Below are 21,020 nucleotides of genomic sequence, written 5' to 3'. Positions count from 1 at the left end.
CCTCCAGCCCCGGGAGGGAGGAGGCAGGGCAGACCTGGCAGTCCATTCCCCGCTCCCACTGAGCAGCTGGGAGATCAGGTCTGGTTTGCCCAAGGGCAGGGCTGGGGCTCTTGCCAGGCCTTCCACCCTCTCCACGCCTTCCCAGCGGGACCCCACGGAGGCTGCAGGCCTGTCCCTGGGCCCCTGCCGTATGCTGCTCCCAGCCAGGAGTGACTCATCATCCATTCCTGCCCTTAGATGGTCACAAGGAACCAGCGGATATGCTGGGCACTGTGACAGGCACCGCCCCACGGGCAGGTCTGCAGGGAAGGCTTCCTGCAGGAGGAGCTGAGAGGCAGCAGGCTAGGCAGGCAGAGGTGATGGGGGCAGAGCGGCTGTCGAGCAAGCCTGGGCCCACAACTGAGTCCTGGGGTCAGACCTCGAGGGAGCCTCGATTCTGGCACTTTCTAGCTCCCAGTTCTGAACCAAAGGTTCTTCTTGGAAAATTAGGGATAAAATTATTCGTTAACAAATAATCTGAGTGCTTACTGGGTCCAGGGATCCAGCAGTGGACAAGTCCAAGGTCTTAAAGGGCTTATGTGTCAGGCAGTACACATGTAATGGAAGTAATGAAGGTAGACAACCTCTGAGGGAGCGGGCTGGGATGTGTTGGAGGTGGGGGACAGCCTTCCTGAGGAGGGGGCATTTGAGCTGGGCCCAGGTGTGGTGGAGAAAATCTGGGGATACCAAGGGGTATGTCTGCAAAATGTCAGACACAACCTTCTCTTTCACCTTGGGCCTGCATGGGAGCAGGGATCAACTGATCCCCTAGCTTCCCCTCAGGTGACTTCAGGCCCCACAGAAGTTCACTCCAACCCCCTGGGAGGCTCCTGCTCTCCCAGCCCCCAGGAGAAAGGCCTCCTTCTCCACAAGCTCTCCCTGCCTGTCCAGATAGCTCAAGTCTATCCCAGCTTCCTCCGTCTGCAGCTTGTGAGCCCCTCGGGCAGGGTCTGACCCTGCAATCCCAGCCCAGCTGGGCACAGGCTGGCAGTTCCCAAATGAGGATGCTCCTCCTCCCCCAGTGGGCAGCCCTGGTGTGGGGCAGGGGCACAAAGCTGGAAGCCCAGCTGGATCCATGGGTTTACCCCAGATGCCTGGATCAATACCTGGCTCCATCCCTAGCAGCTGTGTAACCTGGGGCAGCTGTGCCCCTTCATAGGCAGTAAGCCCCCTGCAGAACGGCACCTGCCGTCCCTCCGTCGTGGTGAGGGTGGGCCTGTAAGCAGGTGTGCCTGGCACGCGGCTGACGCTCAGGGGGCGGGGGTGGCTGGGGTGGGGGGGTGGCCCGCGGGAGGGGCCGGCCTGGCTTCCGTTGTTGACACAGCGCTTTCACCCTCACAGACAGGGCGGTCGAGGGCAGCGGGGGACAGAGAGGGCATCTGGCCTTCCCCGGCCACGTCGTCCTGGGCGCCACATCCCGACCGGCGTCCAGGCTTCCACGGGCTGACCTTCAGGACGCAGGAGGCCCGCCAGGGCCGCATTTCTGGGTCGCCCGGACATCCTCCGCCGCCCCGACCTACCCTGTCATTAGGCCCTGCCGGGGACGCCTCGCCACCCCCGCGAGCCACCCTGCGCCTCGGCCCCCGGAGGTGGCGGCCCGTGGGGGCTCCGCGTAGCCCGCCCTCCCCGCGCAGCCCCACAGCCCCCCAGGCTCCTCCCCCCTCCTCCCGTCCCCCTCCCCCCCGCCTGGCGTACGAGGTGACGCAGACCCGCCCCGCGCCGCCGCCACCCGCCGACTGCGAGGGCCGCTAACGGTCCCGCGCCCCTCGGCCCCGCACCCGGCCCGCGGCCCCCACCCCGGAGGGCGAGCGGCGGCGGCGGCGGCCGAGGCGGCGGGGGGCCATGGAGCCGCTGCGGTCGGCGCTGTGGGTGAAGCAGCAGAGCTGCGTCGTGAGCCTGGAGCCCGCGCGGGCGCTGCTGCGCTGGTGGCGGAGCCCGGGGCCCGGCGCAGACGCCCCCGGCGCGGGTGAGTGTGGCGGGCGCCCCAGCCGAGCGCGCCCGGGGAGGGAGGGCGCGGCGGGGCCCCCGGGGTTGGGGACCGAGAAGGTGGGCCGAGTGCGCGGGCCCCGGCGGGGTGGGGGGAGGGTGGGGGTCAGGCCCCGGAAGGCGGGAGGCCGGGTGGACCGAGGTCTTGGGGGGCGGGAGACCCGCGGGGCCTTGGCGTGGGGGGCGGGGCGGCAGCCGGCAGGAGAAGCCTCGGGCGCCGAGAGTGACCGCGCTCTGGGGACGGAGCTGACAAAGAGCAAGTAGGGGTGCGGCGGAGACGGGAGGGCCGGGCGCCCGCAGTGCCCGGGGACGTGGCCTCGGAGCCCTTCCCGGAGGGACCCCGAGGGCGAGGCGCCGGCGGCCGGCGAGGGATGTGGGCTCTGGAGGCCAGCCTGGAGGCGGCGCGGCCCTTCCGCCCCTGCAAATGTCCAGAGGGCGGCCATTGGCCGGAAATCTATCCTGGATGGACCCGGAGGGAGTACCAGGCTACTGCTTCGAAATCTGCTCAACCCAGAGAGGTGCCTTTTTTTTTTTTTTTTTTAAAGCAGTGTTCCTAAACTGGGGCGGGGACAGGGGGCTCTTACATTAGAGACGGGGTGCTGGGTGACCCTCAGTCAGCATTGTACTCTCTGCCAGGGAGGTTCTTCCTTGGAGGGATGACCTTGACAGGCCGTCCCAATTTGGAGAACAGGTAGTTTGTGGAATTCTCCTGTGCTTAGACCAAAATGGAAAAGGCAAAGCCCCAGTTTCTGGAGGGCACTGTACAGGAGGTGGGGGCACCCGCCCTCCCTTGGGGGAGCAGCCAATGCTTGGCTCTTGGGCAGAGATCTGAGGGCAGAGGAGTGGGCACAGGCATATGGGGAGATGCCTAGGAGCCGCCACAGGAAGGGGGCTTCCTGGAGGCTGTGTTTGGAGATGCTGGAAGAGGCTGCTCAAGGCACAGGACACCAGTGGTGACAAGTGTGGGTGCGCTCAGTTTCTTCCTTTACGTCCACACTCTCCCAGGTTTTTGCTGAGTACTTACAGGGAGAGAAACATTGGAGACCTGGGGTTGCAAAGCCCCTGCTGCAATGGAGCCTTTCCTGTTAATGGGGGTAGAGGTTCCAGGAAGAATTCCACAGGCTCCGGGGTGGGGGCAGGTCCCATAGCAGGGGCAGGGCAGGACTCTATCCTGTGTGGATGACCAGGAGGCCTCACCCGTGGTGACCTCTGACCATGTAACCCAGAGACACTTAGTGCACTTCTCAGGAGGAGAGCTCTCCAAGCAGGGAGGAGAGCAAGTGCAGAGGCCCTGTGGGAGGCAGAAGTGGGTGGAGCTGGGTAGGAGGGGGTGGGCAGGATGGGGGAGAAGGGGCTATTCTGGATTTTGGTAGATGGGCCAGGTCCCTCTCCCTTGGAGGCTATGGTGGGAACTTGGCCTTTTACTGGGAATGGTGAAGCCACTGGAGAGTTTTATCCACATAACATTTTAGAGGGCCCTCTGGGGCTCCCAGTGGAGGGACACCGATTTAGAGTTAGGATAAGGAGGCGCTGGCACAGTCCCCACAGGAGACGCGAGTGGTGAGCAGGGGTTGGATTCTGGAAGAACTGCAGTCGGGGTGCCAGGTTGTAGGCCTGGGCAGCTAGTTGGCTGCCGTTTCCTGAGAGAGGGAATCTGGTGACAGGAGCAGGGGTTCGTGTTTAATTGGTGGGGGAGTATGTGTTTGGGTCAGGTATTTTCTTGTGGATGTGCCTGTTGGGTGCCGCGGTGGGCGTTGGAAGTGAGCAGGACTGTGTGTGCTTACTCCAGCCGGGCTGTGAGGCTCTACGAGAGGGGTGCAGGGGTGCAGGAGCAGCTGCACTGCTAGGCTGGGCCAGTTGAAGGGGGTGGCGAGAGTTCTGCCTCAACCCCAGGCCTGGGACCAGACTGCTTTCCTGCCTTGGGGTTCCCAGGGAAATTATCTGACAGGGCATCAGACACTTTCCCTTCCTACCATCTCTCGGAAGCCCGCTTTGGAAGAGCGGCCTGAGCACCACCAGGAGGACCCGTGTCCCTGGTTCCTTGCTCTCTCGAACGCAGAGTGTCTTGGCGTTCTCTCCCAGCCTGGTGTGGGGCAAGTAGAGCCCTGTCCCAGGGCCCAGGGCTATTATCAGTGAAGAACCACCTGATATTCCTCAGTCACCTTCAACCTGGAAGGAATTCCCGTGAGCACACAGTTTAGGAACTTGCCCAGCTAGTGAAGACCCAGGGTTTGAAGCTGGCTGGACCCACGTGGGCTTCAGTGCGTATAACCATGGGGGGTGGGGCAGGGCCTGCAGTGGCAGCAGCATCCTCCAGTCACCACGCGCCATGTTTCGGGTGGTGTGTGCCCAATCTCAGCCTCCTGTTTAGGCTGGCTGGTAACAGCCACATCGGGCTCTCCCTTTCTCAGGATGGTCATCGTGTCCCTCCTGCCATCCTGAAGGTGCCTTTGCGTGGTTTGTCCAGGGCGATGCCCGTGGCCCACCTCACCCTGCCTCACCCAGTGTGTAGCCTGTAGGTGGGAAGCAGCAGGTCAAGGCTCCAGAAATGGAGCCTCCCATTTTCTCGTTCCTCATCTTCATGCGTCCGCACTTCCTCGGAAGGAACTGGCCCCAGTGAAGAGACTATGAGTTGAAGGCAGTGGGACCCATGTGAAAGCATTCATGGGGCCTTGGGTTTGGTCATCAGGGTGGCCTGGCCCTGTGCCTCGCGACCTGGTGTCTGCACGTGCCTGGCTCCACGGGGACTTAGGCAGGAGAAGGCAGGTAGACGGTTGTGCACAGAGGACATGAGGGCAGACATGGAGCTCTGGGATCAGCAGGAAGTCGAGAGCCTGGAAAGCAGGGGCAGGGAACGGGGCTGAGCTGGGGGCCTGAGTGCAGGTTTGTGTCTTAGGAACAGCCCAAGTCCTGGGCATTCTCCAGGCCAGGTGTGGCCCCATGTCATTTCATTAACCCTCTCAGGGACTAGGAGGGTCGCCTCTGTGCCGGAAGCATTGGTTCTGGGGTCATGGGCTGAACAGAAGGGAGCCATTGTAGTCCAGCCCCCACCCATCCCCTGTGGCTCGCGGGGGAAGGTTGCTGACTGTCCACGAGCAAAGATAAAGAACCGCTAGACATTGTGTGAGCAGAGTATTGCAGGCCCTGGCGAGGTCTGCGTCCGGGGAAGCTGAGATAGCAAGTGCCATTGGGAAGTGGGCAGACAGAAAACGGGAACCTGAGAGGCCCCTCTGGCTGAACCTGAGACACCGGAAATGATCTCCTGGGGTACCACAGCACTCAAGGAGGCCTGAATTTGCTTGTGTGGAGCTGAGGCTGTGAAAGGTGTGTGCAGGCCAGGGGCTGGGGGCCAAGGAGGGTGGTGAGGGGCACCGCCAGGGAGGATGTGTGGGGGAGGCTATAGGCAGGCCCCCCTGTGGCAGGAGAAGCCCCTTCCTTCTTCTGTATCTGCAGTGTGCACTCCGCATCCCCACGCCGTGCCCAGCTAAGTGTGGGCAAGACATGCAGGCTTAACAGTTTTTTTCTTTCCAATTACAAAAGTTAATTCATATTAATTTAATAAAATCTAGAAAACATTGAAGAGTACACAGAAAAAAAAGTCACGCTTCATCTTACACTTAAGGAGTGCCCAATACTAAGTGTATATGTACATGTGCAGAAAAGAAAAGCGGGGTATGTGTCCTGCAGAATGGTTTCCACGTTACTGTTTACTCTTTTTAAACGTGATTTTAAAAAATTGACTTTGAGATATGATTAGCATATAATAAAATGCGGACATTTTATGAATTTTAATAAATGTGTGCATTTGTTTAAGCATCACCCTGGTCAGGATAGAGGAACCCTGAACCCTGGAATGGCCCCTTGCCTCTGTGCCCCAATGTCCCTATCCCCCCATCCCCACCCCCAGTCTCCCATCCCCCGTCCCCATCCCTCTGTCCCCATATTCCCATCCCACATTCTCCCATCCATCCCTCACCCCGTCCCCACCCCCCATTCACATCCTCCATCCCCCTGTCCCCAAACCCCCCTTCCCATTCTTTGGTGCCCCCACCCACCTGCCCTGTCCCACTGTCATGGAGTGCTGTGTAGCAGCGGTCGTTTCTTTTTGTTATGGAGTAATGCTGCATCGTGTAAGAAGGTCACAGTTGGTCAATCCTTTCACCTATTGATAGACTTGGACTGTTTCTGGTTTTTGACAATATGAATAAAGTTGCTGGGATTGTGTCTTTTGCGGGGGAGGCATAGGCTTCGTTTCTTTTGGCTACATGTTTAGGAGTAGAATTGCTGGGCCATAAGGAAAGGATTTTAAAACATCTTTTGGTTGTTTGTGTTGTATTACATTTTCTCGGTCTTGGAACTGTAAACTAGCAACTTAATAAATTCCCCCTTTTAAAAGCCATTCCATTTCTGGTACATTGCATTCCAGCAGCTGTAGCAGCACCAGCACTTCCCTTCTTTTTACGTGGAATACTGTTCCATGGTAGGGATGGACCGTGTCATCCGTGGGTGGACACCCGGGTGGCTTCCACCTCTTGGCGACTGTGATGAATGCTGCGATGAGCACTGGTGTGCAGATATCTGCTGGAGTCCCTGCTTTCATTTCCTTTGGATGTGTTCCTAGGAGTGCAATTCCCAGGGCATACAGTAATTCAGTGTTGAACTTTCTGAGGAAGCCCCAAATTGTATTCCACAGTGACTGGCCATTTTACACTCCTGCCAGCAGTGTACACGGTTCCTGTTTCTCTGCCTTTTCCTCAACACTTTTTGTTTCAGATTTTTTAATAATGGTAATCCCAGTGGTATCTCATTATAGTTTTCTTTTTTTTTTTTTTCTGCTTGACCAGGCACCGGGAATCGAACCTGGTTTCCGGCATGGCAGACAAAAACTCTGCTGCTGAGCCACCGTGGTCCTCACTATAGTTTTAAGTTGCATTTCTCTAATGGCTCATCCTCTGCTGTGCACTTTTCACATACTTATTGGCCATTTGAATACCTTCTTTGGAGACTGTATATTCAGATCCTTGGCTCATTTTTAGATTGGATTGTTTGTCCTTTTCTTGTTGAGTTGTAGGAGTTCTTTATATTTCCTGGATATTAAGCCCTTATCAGATAAGGTTTTCAAATATTTTCTACCATCTGTAGATTGTTGTTTTACTTTTTTGATGATGTCCTTTGCACAAAAGTTTTTAATTTTGGTCAAGTTCATTTTGTCTATTTTTTTCTTTTTTAGCTTGTACTTTGGGTATAAAATCTAAAATCCATTGCCTACTACAACGTCCTGAAGAGATATCCTTATGTTTTATCGTAGGAGTTTTATAGTATTCACTCTTATATTTAGGTCATTGATCCATTTTGACTAATTTTAGTGTATGGTGAGAGATAGGGGTCCACATTCATTCTTGTGCATGTAGGTTTCCAGTTGTCTCTGAACCAGTTCTTGAAGACTATTCCTTCCCCAACTAATGGACCTGGCAGCCTTGTCGAAAATCCACTGGCCATAGTTATGTGTGGATCTGTCTCCGGATTCTCCATTCTTTCCCACTTGTTACCCACCTGTCCTTGTACCCATTTCTGTGGTTCTCTTTTGGCCCCTGTTTGGTTCAGATGACTCTTTGAGCTGGGAGCCTGTTAACCTCCTGCCCCCATGAATCCCTCTTGCTCGTGGTTTGCTTTCTTTAAAGTACCACTCTGCAAGAGGTGTCACAGGTTTAGAAAGCACCTCTGGCCCATCCAGAACTTAACTTTTCCCGGAAAAACCCTGCCCACTGCATCCACTGCTGTCTAACATGCCACCACCCCCTCCCGGGATGGTCTACACTCCTGGAAAGTCCTTCCTCACACGCCATTCTCTGGCTGCAGAGGCTTGTGTCACCCTTGGTCTGGCTCACATCCTCGGTACCCCACAGTTGGTCCTGACCTCACCTCACCCACTTGTTCTTTTGGACACCTGTCTGAGCCTGCTGGACCATCCCTGGTGTCCCACACGCACCTGTGTTCTCCTGCTGGTTGGCCCAGTGAGGTGAACCCTGGCATCTTCTCCTCTGCCCTTGGCATGGGTCTGTGTACACAGCAGGTACTGAGCAGATAGCTGAATGAACAAGCACGAGAAGGAGGGTTTGGCTTACCCTTGCTAACCAGTGAAGACAGAGGGTTCTGCTCTCGGCAGTGAGTGCAGAGACGCCAAGGGTTTGGCTGAGAAAGTGGGGGTGACTCTCTACACACCTTTGCCTTCTCTAAAGGCATGCAGGTTTGAAATCGGGAAAGTGGCCAGGCAACTGAATGGTTCGTGTAAAGCCCACCACAAATTCCAAGGGGCTGCATATCAAATATATGAGCTGTCCACTATGTGTGCTGTAGAAATCTCCTTGTGCCGCGTTGTGAAGACAATGTAATGCAAACAACCAAATCCTACAGCTGCTCACTGGCAGCCTCAGGGACAGCCACACATGAAGTTCTGGGGTCCAGCTGTTTGGTGGGTCCCTCCGGCTTTCCTTACCTGGAAGGGTGGGCAGGCCACCCCCAGAGCGCAGGGGAGGCGCTGGAGGGAGGGCCACGTGGGTGGGCTCAGGTGACTTCCACTGAGTGGGAAAATGAACAGGAGTTCCAGGTATTCCTGTCAGGGCCCTTCCTTGTACAAAGTTTGCTAGAAGTGAAGGGCAAGTGGTTTCGTGGCCAGTGTCTGCAGTTTGTCTTAAAGGCAGTGGGTTGCTTGCATAGTACTGTCAGGATTGGCTCAGGTGTAATTTCATCTCCAAAAGCAGGAGTATTGCTGGTAAACCTTATTTTAGGTTCCTTTGAATAGTTTCTGCTTCTCTCCCAACAATTGTAGCTTTGCAGTCACTTTATACTCAGCTTCTCCCAGTTGAGCGTGGGTTAAGAGCAGGCAATCATCTGGTAGTCCCACCACCTGGGTCTTTCAGGTTTGGCATCTGTTGTTTGGCCTTTCCTTTGAGGATGTCAGCTCTTCCTGCTTCTTGGTACATTGGTTAATTTTAGGTGGTTTCCTGAACATGTCCAGTATTGTGTTGTAAGACATAATCCCTTGGTGGAATATTTTTTAAGCAGCTGTTCAAACTGGCAGGTGCAGACTGAGAGACTTCCCGGTCGGTGGGAGGTGGTTTCAGGCCAGTCATGTTTCCGTGGCCTCTGCTGTGCTTCTTGGGTCTCCCCTTGCCCTCCTTCCTGGGGGGTAGGGCTGGAAATGGGGGTTGCCCTGCTGGGTGCAGCAGGGCCGTCGGTCCCTGCCTAGGACCAGGGGCTGCCTTCCTTGCCCTCTTCTTGCCGTGGTCCTTGGGCTGAGAGGTGGTGTCCCCCCCGCCCTGTCCCACCCTCAGTGCACCTCCAGAGACAGGAGGAGGGAAGGTCCTCACCCGCCGCCCACTGGTTGTTCTTCTAGCCACAGAGGCGGCTGTCATGGGCCCTGGGGGCCCGGGTCAGTTGTCTTCTGTTTTGCTCAGAGCGCAGGGGAGGCGCTGGAGGGAGGGCCGCGTGGGTGGGCTCTGTGCCCCTGGCTCTTACTGTGCTGGCAATGCTTCTTATCTGTGACCTCATGGAGCCCCCACAGTAGCCCTTTGTGGGGTTCTGTTGGCACCCCTTTCGGAAGGAGACCCCAAGGCTTGGGGAGTGGCCCAGAGCTGGCGTTCTAGGGCTGAGGTTCCACCTCCTGGGTGCACCCCCTCTTCAGAGACACAAGTTTTGGGGTTCGCTGTAGGCCCCTCTGTGCTTTCATGGCAGCGTGGGGAGGGGGCGAGTAGGAAGGCAGCTGGGTGGCAGCACGGTGTCTAGGAGGGGGAGCAGGGAAAGACAGGACTGGGTCTGAGACTGCGTGGGTCGACGGGAGTCCAAGAAGGCTGGGGGTCCCCTGCTGCAGGTTTTCTGGGTGTGGGGTCTCCTGGTTGAGCATGGGTTGTTCTGGGGTTGGCACACCCTTCTCTTTTTTTTTTTTTTTTTATTAATTAACGGAAAAAAGAAAAAAAAGAAATTAACCCAACATTTAGAAATCATACCATTCTACATATGCAATCAGTAATTCTTAACATCATCACATAGATGCATGATCATTGTTTCTTAGTACATTTGCATCGGTTTAGAAGAACTAGCAACACAACAGAAAAAGATATAGAATGTTAACATAGAGAAAAAAATAAAAGTAATAATAATAGTAAAAACAAACAAAAAAAACAACCAGACAGACAAAAACAAACAAAAAACAAAACAACAACAACAACAAAAAAAACCCTATAGCTCAGATGCAGCTTCATTCAGTGTTTTAACATGATTACTTTACAATTAGGTATTATTGTGTTGTCCATTTTAGAGTTTTTGTATCTAGTCCTGCTGCACAGTCTGTATCCCTTCAGCTCCAATTACCCGTTATCTTACCCTGTTTCTAACTCTTGCTGGACTCTGTTACCAATGACATATTCCAAGTTTATTCTCGAATGTCAGTTCACATCAGTGGGACCATACAGTATTTGTCTTTTAGTTTTTGGCTAGACTCACTCAGCATAATGTTCTCTAGGTCCATCCATGTTATTACATGCTTCATAAGTTTATCCTGTCATAAAGCTGCATAATATTCCATTGTATGTATATACCACAGTTTGTTTAGCCACTCGTCTATTGATGGACATTTTGGCTGTTTCCATCTCTTTGCAATTGTAAATAACACTGCTATAAACATTGGTATGCAAATGTCCGTTTGTGTCTTTGCCCTTAAGTCCTTTGAGTAGATTCCCAGCAATGGTATTGCTGGGTCGTATGGCAATTCTATATTCAGCTTTTTGAGGAACCGCCAAACGGCCTTCCACAGTGGTTGCACCATTTGACATTCCCACCAACAGTGGATAAGTGTGCCTCTTTCTCCGCATCCTCTCCAGCACTTGTCATTTTCTGTTTTGTTGATAATGGCCATTCTGGTGGGTGTGAGATGATATCTCATTGTGGTTTTGATTTGCATTTCTCTAATGGCCAGGGACATTGAGCATCTCTTCATGTGCCTTTTGGCCATTTGTATTTCCTCTTCTGATAGGTGTCTGTTCAAGTCTTTTTCCCATTTTGTAATTGGGTTGGCTGTCTGGCACGCCCTTCTCTTGAGCCCCCAGGCAGGGGATGCAAAGAGGCACCTGCTCTTCCACCCCTCACACTGGCAGGGGCACCCATCCCAAGGACTGGCCGCTGGGTGGCCTGAGCGTGCTGGTGAGCACTTCCTGAGGATTCGCCTATAGCTCTGTGCTCAGGCCCCGTTGTGGGTGTCAGGGGACGGTTGAGGGGCACTGGGAAGCTGTTGGGGCTCAGATGATCTGTCGGGGACCCTGGAGAGGACAGACCCTGGAGAGTGACCCTGTACCCTGCCGCCTCCCGCATTGGGCGCCGAGGAGCAAATGCTGACTTGCTGCTAGGTTAATGTACTGTTAGGACGTGGGAAATTATGCATCTGGTTTCCAGGTGTTTCTCAGCAGGACACATGGATTGGGCATCTCTCCATCACAGACACACTGGTGACCTTCTTCACGTGGTAGTTGTAGTCACAAGGCAGCCGTGGCGTCCCTCCCCACCGCCGTTCAGAGGGCAGCTGGAGGGAAGGGTTTCTGGGCTGAAAGGGGAAGTCCCCCCACCCCCTGGCTGGAGCCGCCCCTGTGTGCCCTGGAGTGTGCTGGACCCGGGTTGGGGTGGGGGAAGGTACCCACCCCGCACTGACCCCCTGCCCACCTAGGCGCCCAGCTCAGGAGGGGCTCCCGGCAGGGTGGGCAGTGCCACAGAGGAGGGCTGCATGCTGGAGAGGCAGGCACACACTGCTCCATGGGGCTCCAGACTTTGTGTCCGGGGCTTGGGTCCAGTGGAATGTGGGCTTCTGTCCTCCTCTCTGTCCCACAATCCAGCAACACCTGCCCCTGCCTCCTGGTGAGGAGCTGCCTGCCCTTGGATGCCAGGTGGTCCTGTCTGCAGAGGCATTGAAGATATTGTGCCACCACACTTGGCTTCCTTGTGGCAGCAGTGCCATGAAACTGCGCTGCCCCTTGCTTGGACACTGCTGGGACCCCGACCCTGAGTCTGTGCATTCCACGCTGGGGTGCAGTTCCAGCACCCTCTGAGCAGCCCCTCCCCATGCCTGGACTCATCCGTCCTGGGCTCAGTTTCCAGCCGGGGAGCTTCCCTCTGGGTTTATGAGCCTCAGGCAGGGCCTGTGGGGGAAGGTGACAGCCAGGCTGGTGGGGGGCAGGCCCCAGCAGACACTGCTCTCTGAGTCTAGAGGGGCCCCTATAAATGGAGGATTCCCCTGCAGGGGTGGCAGAACTCTGACTCCCAGGACTGCGGTTCTGGTGGCATAGGGACATAGTAGTATTTTAAGGTGTGAGGGTTTCAGTGATTTTGTGCCTGTAATTATCTAGAGAGCTTTAAGAGAGGCTCAACCCTGATTCAGTCCCCAGGGAGGGCAGCTGAGCCCCTGATCACCCACCAGCCTTCATGGCCCCCATGTTTGCTTTCATGTAAGCCTTAATGAAGATGGCCAGTGCTGGCTGCCCTCCCCTCTCTCTGTCCCCTCCTCAGTCCTCTGTCTGATTGCCTCTCACCCACCTTTTCTCTGCTGCCTCCTTCCCTCCCTGGACTTCCCTCAGAGAGCCACCCTTCCTCAGAGCTTTCAGGTCACATGATTGTCATTTCATTCCTTCCTACCCCGTAGAGCAGTTGTTCCTTCCTAAGGTTGGTTTGGTCCCCACTGTGTGGGCGATATAGTTGAGTAAGGACCAGGCATTCTCCAGAGATTTCCAAGGTACAGCTGATGGCAGTTTGCCCCTGTGCGTGCCAGCACTGAGTTCATTCAGCACTCAGTGTGTGTTGCACTCTTCCAGGCCCCTTTCGCAGTACCCCATTTCATTCCCATGCCCCTTCCTTCCCCAAGCAGCAGCAGCACAGCAGATTAAGTCATTTGCCAGGTTTGTGCAGCCAGGACGTGTCCGGTGAACACTGAGCATGGAGAGGGCAGATGCGGACATGGAGGCTGGCCTTGCCCTGCAGGGAGGATGAGGAGGGGGTCAGAGGTAAGCCTAGTGGGGGCCATCAAGTATCTGGCTATGGAACAGGTGCCCCCCACCCCCGCACAGAGCCCCCCTGCCAGTGCTTACAGGGCTGGTGTCACGCAACTGGACTGGGGCAAAGACAGGTCCATGGAGCAATGGCTGCTGCTAACCCTAAAGGTGTCCCTAGGGTTGGGAGGCGGAGGCCGTGGGGCAGCCCTGGTGAGTACCAGCAGGGCCCAGGTTCATGCTGTATTGGTTGAGATGACAGTAAATTATAGTTGGGGCGTTTCATCTAAATTTTTGAACTTTGCAGGGACTAGCTAGGGTATGCTTACAGTTTTATTTGAAATTACTTTATTATTAAAAATTTTATTTGAAATTATTTTATTATTAAGAAAGGAAGAAATAGTGACGAGGAAATTTCATTAGTAAAATTGCAGTCTTTTTTCTAAGGCAGGTGGTGTGGGCTGTTGAAGACAGGCTGCCAGGAGTGGGGACCGCCTTCAGACACTGTGGCTGGGACCATGTGCAGGGAGCTCCCAGTGTCCCCCCTGCAGTGGACCGGCCCCAGGGACAGTGTGTCAGCTGTGCTGTGAGGTGGTGGTGCCTAGGGTGGTGATGTCTTTGTCCGTGGTGCTCGTGTCTGGTCACCATGCAGGAGCCACATATAGGGCCCCAGGCCCGCCTGGAGCATGGAGTTTTTGTCTGGTTTGCACAGCGAGTTGTTTCTGTGCATCAGGACATGGCTCCATATGGACTCCCTTTTTGCCCTGCTACATGGGGTTGGGATGTGGTAGGCTCCAGCACCCTTGCTTCTGCCCAGCTTCACTCCCCCACGTCAAGGCCTTGATATCTCCAAAGTGTCCCAAGCATCAGGATTTCACACTGTGCATCGCACAGCACCCAAGCCGTTTTCGATTCCTGGTGCCTGCCCATGCCAAAAAAAAAAACAAACAAACAACAAAATGTTCTTGGCCTTTTGGGGGTGGGCTTCTTGCAGACAGGAGAATTCTGGCATTCCTTAGCCTTGGGGCACGGTGTCTTTCCAGATGCCTGCTCCCTGCCCATTTCTGAGATCATCACCGTTGAGGAAGCGGATGTCCACGGGAAACACTACACCAGTGGGAAATGGCAGAAGATGGAAAAGCCGCACGCGTTCACAGGTAGGAGGCCTTGGCGCCTGCTCCCGCAGGGCTGCGTGAATCCATGCAGATTACATGTCCCCTGTCCAACACGCTCAGTGTTTTCACAGTTTATTTACCTTTATAGAAACTTTGTAATATTGTTTTTTCCACAATCTACTTTTAGTTGTGTTGGTTGTGGATCATGTTTTTTTCTAATTTTCTTTTAAAAAAAACAAACATGGGTTAAAAGACCTGAGGGGAAGGACCTTGTTTCCTAACGTACGTTGAAGTTCCCTGCTGGGGAATGTTGGGTCCAGCCTGTAATCGGGGCCCAGCCGCAGCCTTTCCCGCGGGGCCTGTGCTCTGGCCCCTTGCACTAACAAGCGTCTGTTTCTGCCCAGTGCACTGTGTGAAGAGGGCGCGGCATCACCGCTGGAAGTGGGCACAGGTCACCTTCTGGTGTATGGACGAGCAGCTCTGCCACGTGTGGCTGCAGACCCTCAGGGAGCTGCTTGAGAAGCTGAGTACGTATGCGCTCGTGTGTGCACTTCGGGCTTCTTGGTGACGTCCCTTCCTCCCGCGAAGCCTGTGACCACTGGCGTGTCCCCCTAGACCAGCTGGCCTCATATTTAGTCACCCTCTGGAGGACCAGCCTGGAAAGAGCACAGGCGCTGTGGTGAGGTCCCCGGGACGGAAGCCCACTCTGACCCTTGACCCTGTGTGGCCAGGCAGGGCACCTAGCCTCCTGGGAAGTGGGGATGGTGAGGGTCCAACGAGGTGAACGGCGGATGCACCCCTCTCCATCTGGGCCTGTCTGCAGATCTGAAACACAGCCACCTGTCCACTCCCACGTGGTAGGTGGCCATTCACTTTGTATCTGTAAGACCATTTCTCTCCATTTGGTTATGACGTTGGTATGTAGTCCTGAAAACTCCACCACAAACTTCAACTCTAGCTCAGTTTTATGCCCTTTTGGATTAATTGGGCATCTAGATCAAAAAAGCCAATTATAATTTACCCATACAAAGTATTTGCCATACTTTGGCTTCAGAGAAGCTTTCTTGCTTGACCAAGCACCTCTCACGGCTTCCTGTCGTCCAAGCGGCCGGTGTGCACTCCTGTCTCAGCCAGTGGCGGGGCCTCATCTCCTGTGGTGATGACCTGTGTCTCAAACACGACGTGTTTTCTGCTTGTACTCACCTCTCCATGTGTCTTTAATTACCTGTTCAGCAAATTGCCTCTGATTCTCCTGCCTCCTCTTCCTTCCTTTGTGTCTAAACTCTTCATGCCTGTTGACAGCCACCTTTTATTTTCATCAGCTTTGAGCATGAAGAGCCCACGTTGGGCTGTGTAGGTGCAGCCTCCGGGGGAAACGCCTCTCAGCACTGCCTGCATTGAGCAACGGGGCCTTACTCATCTTTCCTAGAAAACTCCCAGAAAAGCCCGTAAAGTTGCACGTTTGTGTACCTGTATCTAAACATGTTAATTGGTTCTCTTACTTCACCTTCTCTGTAACTTTAACCCCCTAGTTCTGTTAGAAGTTTTAATGTTACTGAAGTGTAATATAGATGCGGAAATGCGTTCACATCCTGAGAGAATGCTCGGTGGGCTTTCAGCCTCAGATCAGGACACACCGTCGTAGCCCCCCCAGAGGACAAACCCCCACCCCCACCCCACACCCTGGCTAGATCGTCTGTTGTACTTTATATAAATGGAATCTAGCATCTAAATACTTTGGTGTCTGGCTTGTTTTTTTTGCTCAGCATTTCGTTTGTGAGATTTTTCCATTCGTGTGTGTGTGATTGTATGTTGTTCATCCTACATCCTGGTGTGAGCACAGGGCTGTTTGTGTGTCCGGTTGGCTGGCAGTGCTCCTGGGGGTGGTACCTGGCCGTGGGCACTCGAGGATGTGCCTTGGGTGGCAGCAGGTGGCGTCTCTCCCAGGTGTGTTTCCTGGGGGTAGAATTGCTGGGCTGTGGAGTGAGCACATGGTCGACTTCAGGCGACACTGCAGTCAGCTTTGCAGAGCACTGGGCCAGCTGCCGTACCCACCGGCAGGTCTTGGGGCTGGTTCATCCCTGCCCAGGTGGGTGTTAGAAGTCCTGTCCTTTGCTGCTTAAGTTTGTATTTCCCTAATGGCCGGTGAGATTGAGAAACCTCTGCGTGTGTTTACTGCTGTTTAGATAGCCTCTTTTGAAAGGTATCTATCTGTTCAAGTCTTTCCCCCATTTTTCCATCAGGGAGTTTTTTTCTTAATGAGATGTGGAAATTGTTTGCATATTGTGGATCTGAATCTTTATTATTGGATTTTTAAGTCACAGTTATTTTCTTCCATCCCATGACCTGCCTTTTCACTCTCTTCTTGGTTTCTTTTGATGAACAGATTGTTCTTAATTTAAAAAAAAAGATTAGCACCTTTAATCTTTATTTATGAAATTTTATGGTTGGTTGTATCTAATTAAGACATCTTTGTCCACCCCAAGATTATGAGGATATTCTCCCATGTGTTTGTCTCAAAGCTTTCTGGCTTTACTTTTCACATTTAGATCTGCAATTTACTTGGAAATTATTCTCCCCCCCATTATTTATTTATTTTTAATCCATATGTTTTACTCATCTGTCCATAAGGTAGATAAAAGAAGCATCAGCACAAGGTTTTCACAATCACACAGTCACATTGTGAAAGCTATATCATTATACAATCATCTTCAAGAAACATGGCTACTGGAACACAGCTCTACATTTTCAGGCAGTTCCCTCCAGCCTCTTCATTACACCTTAACTAAAAAGGTGATATCTATTTAATGCGTAAGAATAACCTCCAGGATAACCTCTTGACTCTGAAATCTCTCAGCCATTGACACTTTACTTTGTCTCATTTCTCTCTTCCTCCTTTTGGTTGAGAAGGTTTTCTCAGTCCCTTGATGCTGAGTCCCAGCTCATTCTAGGATTTCTGTCCCATGTTGTCAGGAAGATCCACACCCCTGGGAGTCATGTCCCATATAGAGAGGGGGAGGGCAGTGAGTTTGCTTGTCGTGTTGGCTGAGAGAGAGGGACCACATCTGAGCAACAAAAGAGGTTCTCTTGGGGGTGACTCTTATTCCTAATTTTAAGTAGGCTTAATCTGTCCTTTGTGTGTTAAGTTTTATATGAACAAACCCCCAGATTGGGGGCTCACCCTTTTGTTTGGTTGTCCCCACTACTTGTGAGAATATCAAGAATTCTCCACTTGGGGAAGCTGAACTTTCTCCCTTTCTCACCATCCCCCCAAGGGTACTTTGGAAGTACTTTTTTATTCACTGTTCAAATCCTTCTGGGATTTATCGAGGCATCACTCTGGACAAATCTACAAAATCTCATGCCCTATTCAAGATTCCATATACTTATGGTGTTCAGTTAAGCTGTCCACATAAGTTATAATAGGAAATGCAGTAGTCAAAATATAAATTTTGTACCAAATAAACATTTTTTGCTTTAGTCTCACACATAAGTTAAAATTTTTAATATTAATTGCCATCTGTTTTCAGCACCCTGCATTACTGACATTCCTTTGTTCTTCCTCATGCAAAACATTTTTAAATTTGCACATTTAGTCACTATCATTATACACTCTAGGCATTCCTAGATCATACCATCTCAGTCTTTATTGTGTATCTTTCCTTCTGATTTCATTTGTGACCCGAGGCCTCTTCCCTTTTTCATTGTCACATTCAGCTTCATTCAGTGTACTAATGTTATTGTCTTACAGTTAGGTAGTGTTGTGCTATGCATTTCTGAATTTCTGAAAATGATTTTTAAAAATATGTTTTTATTGACAGATGTTCACACACACAGTCCATGCATGGTACACAGTCAGTGGCTCACAGCTTCATCACATGGTTCTAGTATTCATCACCACGACCACCCCTAGAATGTTTGCATCACTCCAGAAAAAGAAATAAAAAGAAAAAAGAAAAAACTCATTTATCTATACCCCCACCCCTTCCATCTCCCCCTCACCATTTACTTATCCTCTATCCATACTTCTCCACTCATCTGTCCATACCTTGGATAAAGAAGCATCAGACACAAGGTTTTCACAATCACACAGTCATGTTGTATAAATTGCATCATTACGAAATAATCTTCAAGAATCAAGGCTACTGGAACACAACTCTACAGTTCCAGGTACTTCCCTCCACCCACTCCAATACACCATAAACTAAAAAGGGATATCTATATAATGCATAAGAATAACCTCCAGATTACCTCTCGACTCTGAAATCTCTCAGCCACTGAAACTTTATTTTGTCTCATTTCTCTCCTTCTTTTGGTCAAGAAGGGTTTCTCAGTCCCATGATGCCAGGTCTTGGCTAATCCTGGGAGTTCTGTCCCATGTTGCCAGGGAAATTTACACCCCTGGGAGTCATGTCCCATGTAGGACAGAAGGCAGTGAGTTCACCTGCCAAGTTGGCTTAGAAAGAGAGGCCACATCTGAGCAACAAGAGGTTCTCTGGGGGTGACTCTTAGACCTAATTTTAAATAGGTTTAACCTATCCTTTGCAGGAATAAGTTTCTTAGGGGTAAACCCCAAGATCGAGGGTTCAGTCAATTGATGTGGTTGTTCCCACTGCTTGCAAGAACATCAGAAATTCTCCAAATGGGGAAGTGGAATATTTCCCTGTTTCTCCACATTCCTTCAAGGGGACTTTACAAATACTTCTTTATTCACTGCCCAATTTTTTTCTGGGATATATCAGGGGATCACACTAACCTGGACAAACCAGTAAGTTCTCATGCCCTATTCAAGATTCCACGTACTTATGGTGTTCAATTAAAGTGATCACACAAATTAAATTAGGTAATGCATTACCCAAAATATAAATTTGGCACCAAATAAACATCTCTCACTTTAGTCTCACACAGAAGTTGAAGTTTTAGAGTATGGATCACATCATCCTTTACCCTATATTCTGATTTACTTCAGTCTTATCCAGATCCACTTCATTCATATCTCTAGTCAAAGTCCAGTCCCTTTTTCAACTTTTAAAATAATTCCTGTATGGGTATTCCTGAGTTTCATAGCTTCAGAGCTCTAACTCTGAGTCTCATGTGTCATATAAATACCTGAAGTTTCTGGGAACAACCAGGTTATACACAAACAACTCATATCAGAATTTAGAAATAACAGGTACAACTCCTGAATATATGTGACTGCTGTAAGAGTTTATAATCCAGGACCCTTTACAATACGCCCTAACCTGATATCCCATGCTCTTGACTTTAGTTCACCAAGTTTCTATATTATAGTTAGTGCATATGAATGAGACATGATAATATTTGTCTTTTTGTTCCTGACATTTCATTCAACATACAGTCCTTAAGGTTCATTCACCTAGCCCCATGCCTCACAACTTCATTGCTTCTTGCGGCTGCTCAGTAGTCCGTTATGCGTCTACACCATAGTTCCCCTTCCATTCTTCAGTCATTGGACCCTTAAGTCACCTCCATCCATTATGAATTGGGAACATTGCCCCATAAGTTCCAGTGTGCAAATGTCCATTCCTGTCCCCACACTCAGTTCCTCCAGGTATATACTGAGCAGTGGGTTTTAGGATTATATGGCAACCCCACCCCTAGCCTCCTATGGAACTACCACACTGCCCTCCAAGGGGCTGTACCCCTCATTTTCCCTACTGAGAGTGAAAAAGTACATCTCTTTCTCTGCATTTTCTCTAGCTCTTGTTTCTCTGTGTTCATTTTTAAAGTTTTATTAGCATATCATACAATCCAACCTAAGTAAATAGACGTTCCTTCTCTACCATAATCTAGTTGAAGATATTTCCTTTTCTTCCACAAAGAATCCATACCCATCCTCCCTGCCCCCCCACCTGCTGACATTTAGTGTTTGCATAATACCTTTTGTTATATTCAGTGGAGGCATATTACAATGTTACTATTGACTATAGACCCCAGCTTCTATTCATTGTACTTTTTCCCATATACCATCCATTTTCAACATCTTGCAATGTTGACATTCATTTGTACTCTCTCATGCAAAAATGCTTTTTTATTTGTATGTTTAATCACCATCATTGTCCACTCTAGGCATTCCTAAATTATACTGTCTCAGTCTTTATCTTCTTTCTTTCTGGTTTCACATGTGCCCCAGCCCTTCTCCCTCTATCATACTCACATTCAACTTCATTCAATGTACTTATATTATTGTGCTACAATCAGGTGGCATTGTGCTATCTATTTCTGTATCTTTACAATCAGTCCTGTTGCACAATCTGTATACCCGTAGCACCAATTGCCCAATTTCTACCCTATTTCTGTCTCCTGATAACCTGTGTTTTTAACTTCAACTCTCACTCACTAATGTTAGTTCATATTAGTGAGATTATACAATATTTGTCCTTTTGTTTCTGGTTAATTGCTCTCAGCATAATGTCCTTATGGTTCATTCATCTTGTTACATGCTTCATGACTTTAGTCTGTCTTACAGCTGTGTATGTATATACCACAGCTTATTTAGCCACTAATCTGTTGGTGGCCATTTGGGCTGTTTCCATCTCTTGGCAATCATAAATAATGCTGCTATAAACTTTGGTGTGCAAATGTCCATTTGTGTCCTTACCTTCAGTTCCTCTGAATATATACCTAGTAATGGGATTGTCGGATCATATGGCAATTCTGTGCTTAGCTTCCTGAGGAACCACCAAAGTTCCTTCCAGAGCGTTTGTAGCATTTTACATTCCCACCAACAGTAGATAAGTGTGCCTGTTTCTTCACATCCTTTCCAGCACTTGTTGTTTTCTGTTTTTTTTGATAATAGCCATTCTAGTAGGTGTCAGATGATATCTCATTG

The 21,020-nt window shown here is 51.1% G+C and overlaps 1 protein-coding gene across 3 annotated transcripts in view; it reads left to right on the top strand.

Annotated features, from left to right (window-relative positions):
- The first annotated feature begins 1,881 nt into the window (after nucleotides 1-1,881).
- CERK (ceramide kinase) overlaps nucleotides 1,882-21,020 on the top strand; it is a 52,385-nt gene continuing 33,246 nt past the window's right edge. For 2 of the 3 annotated variants that reach the window (XR_013179363.1, XM_077169198.1), the window contains exons 1-3: nucleotides 1,882-2,005; nucleotides 14,096-14,209; nucleotides 14,572-14,694. Coding sequence is in view for 2 of the 3 variants with exons in the window: in XM_077169198.1 (XP_077025313.1) it covers nucleotides 1,882-2,005; nucleotides 14,096-14,209; nucleotides 14,572-14,694 (361 nt within the window). In the remaining variant the exon portion in view is untranslated. Of the gene's footprint in view, nucleotides 2,006-12,562; nucleotides 13,068-14,095; nucleotides 14,210-14,571; nucleotides 14,695-21,020 lie in introns of those variants that run through there. The other variant, XM_077169199.1, reaches the window with a different exon arrangement.

Source organism: Tamandua tetradactyla, chromosome 7, assembly GCF_023851605.1.
Source record: "Tamandua tetradactyla isolate mTamTet1 chromosome 7, mTamTet1.pri, whole genome shotgun sequence".
Lineage (NCBI taxonomy): Eukaryota > Metazoa > Chordata > Mammalia > Pilosa > Myrmecophagidae > Tamandua > Tamandua tetradactyla.
This window is presented reverse-complemented; position numbering and strand designations above follow the sequence as displayed.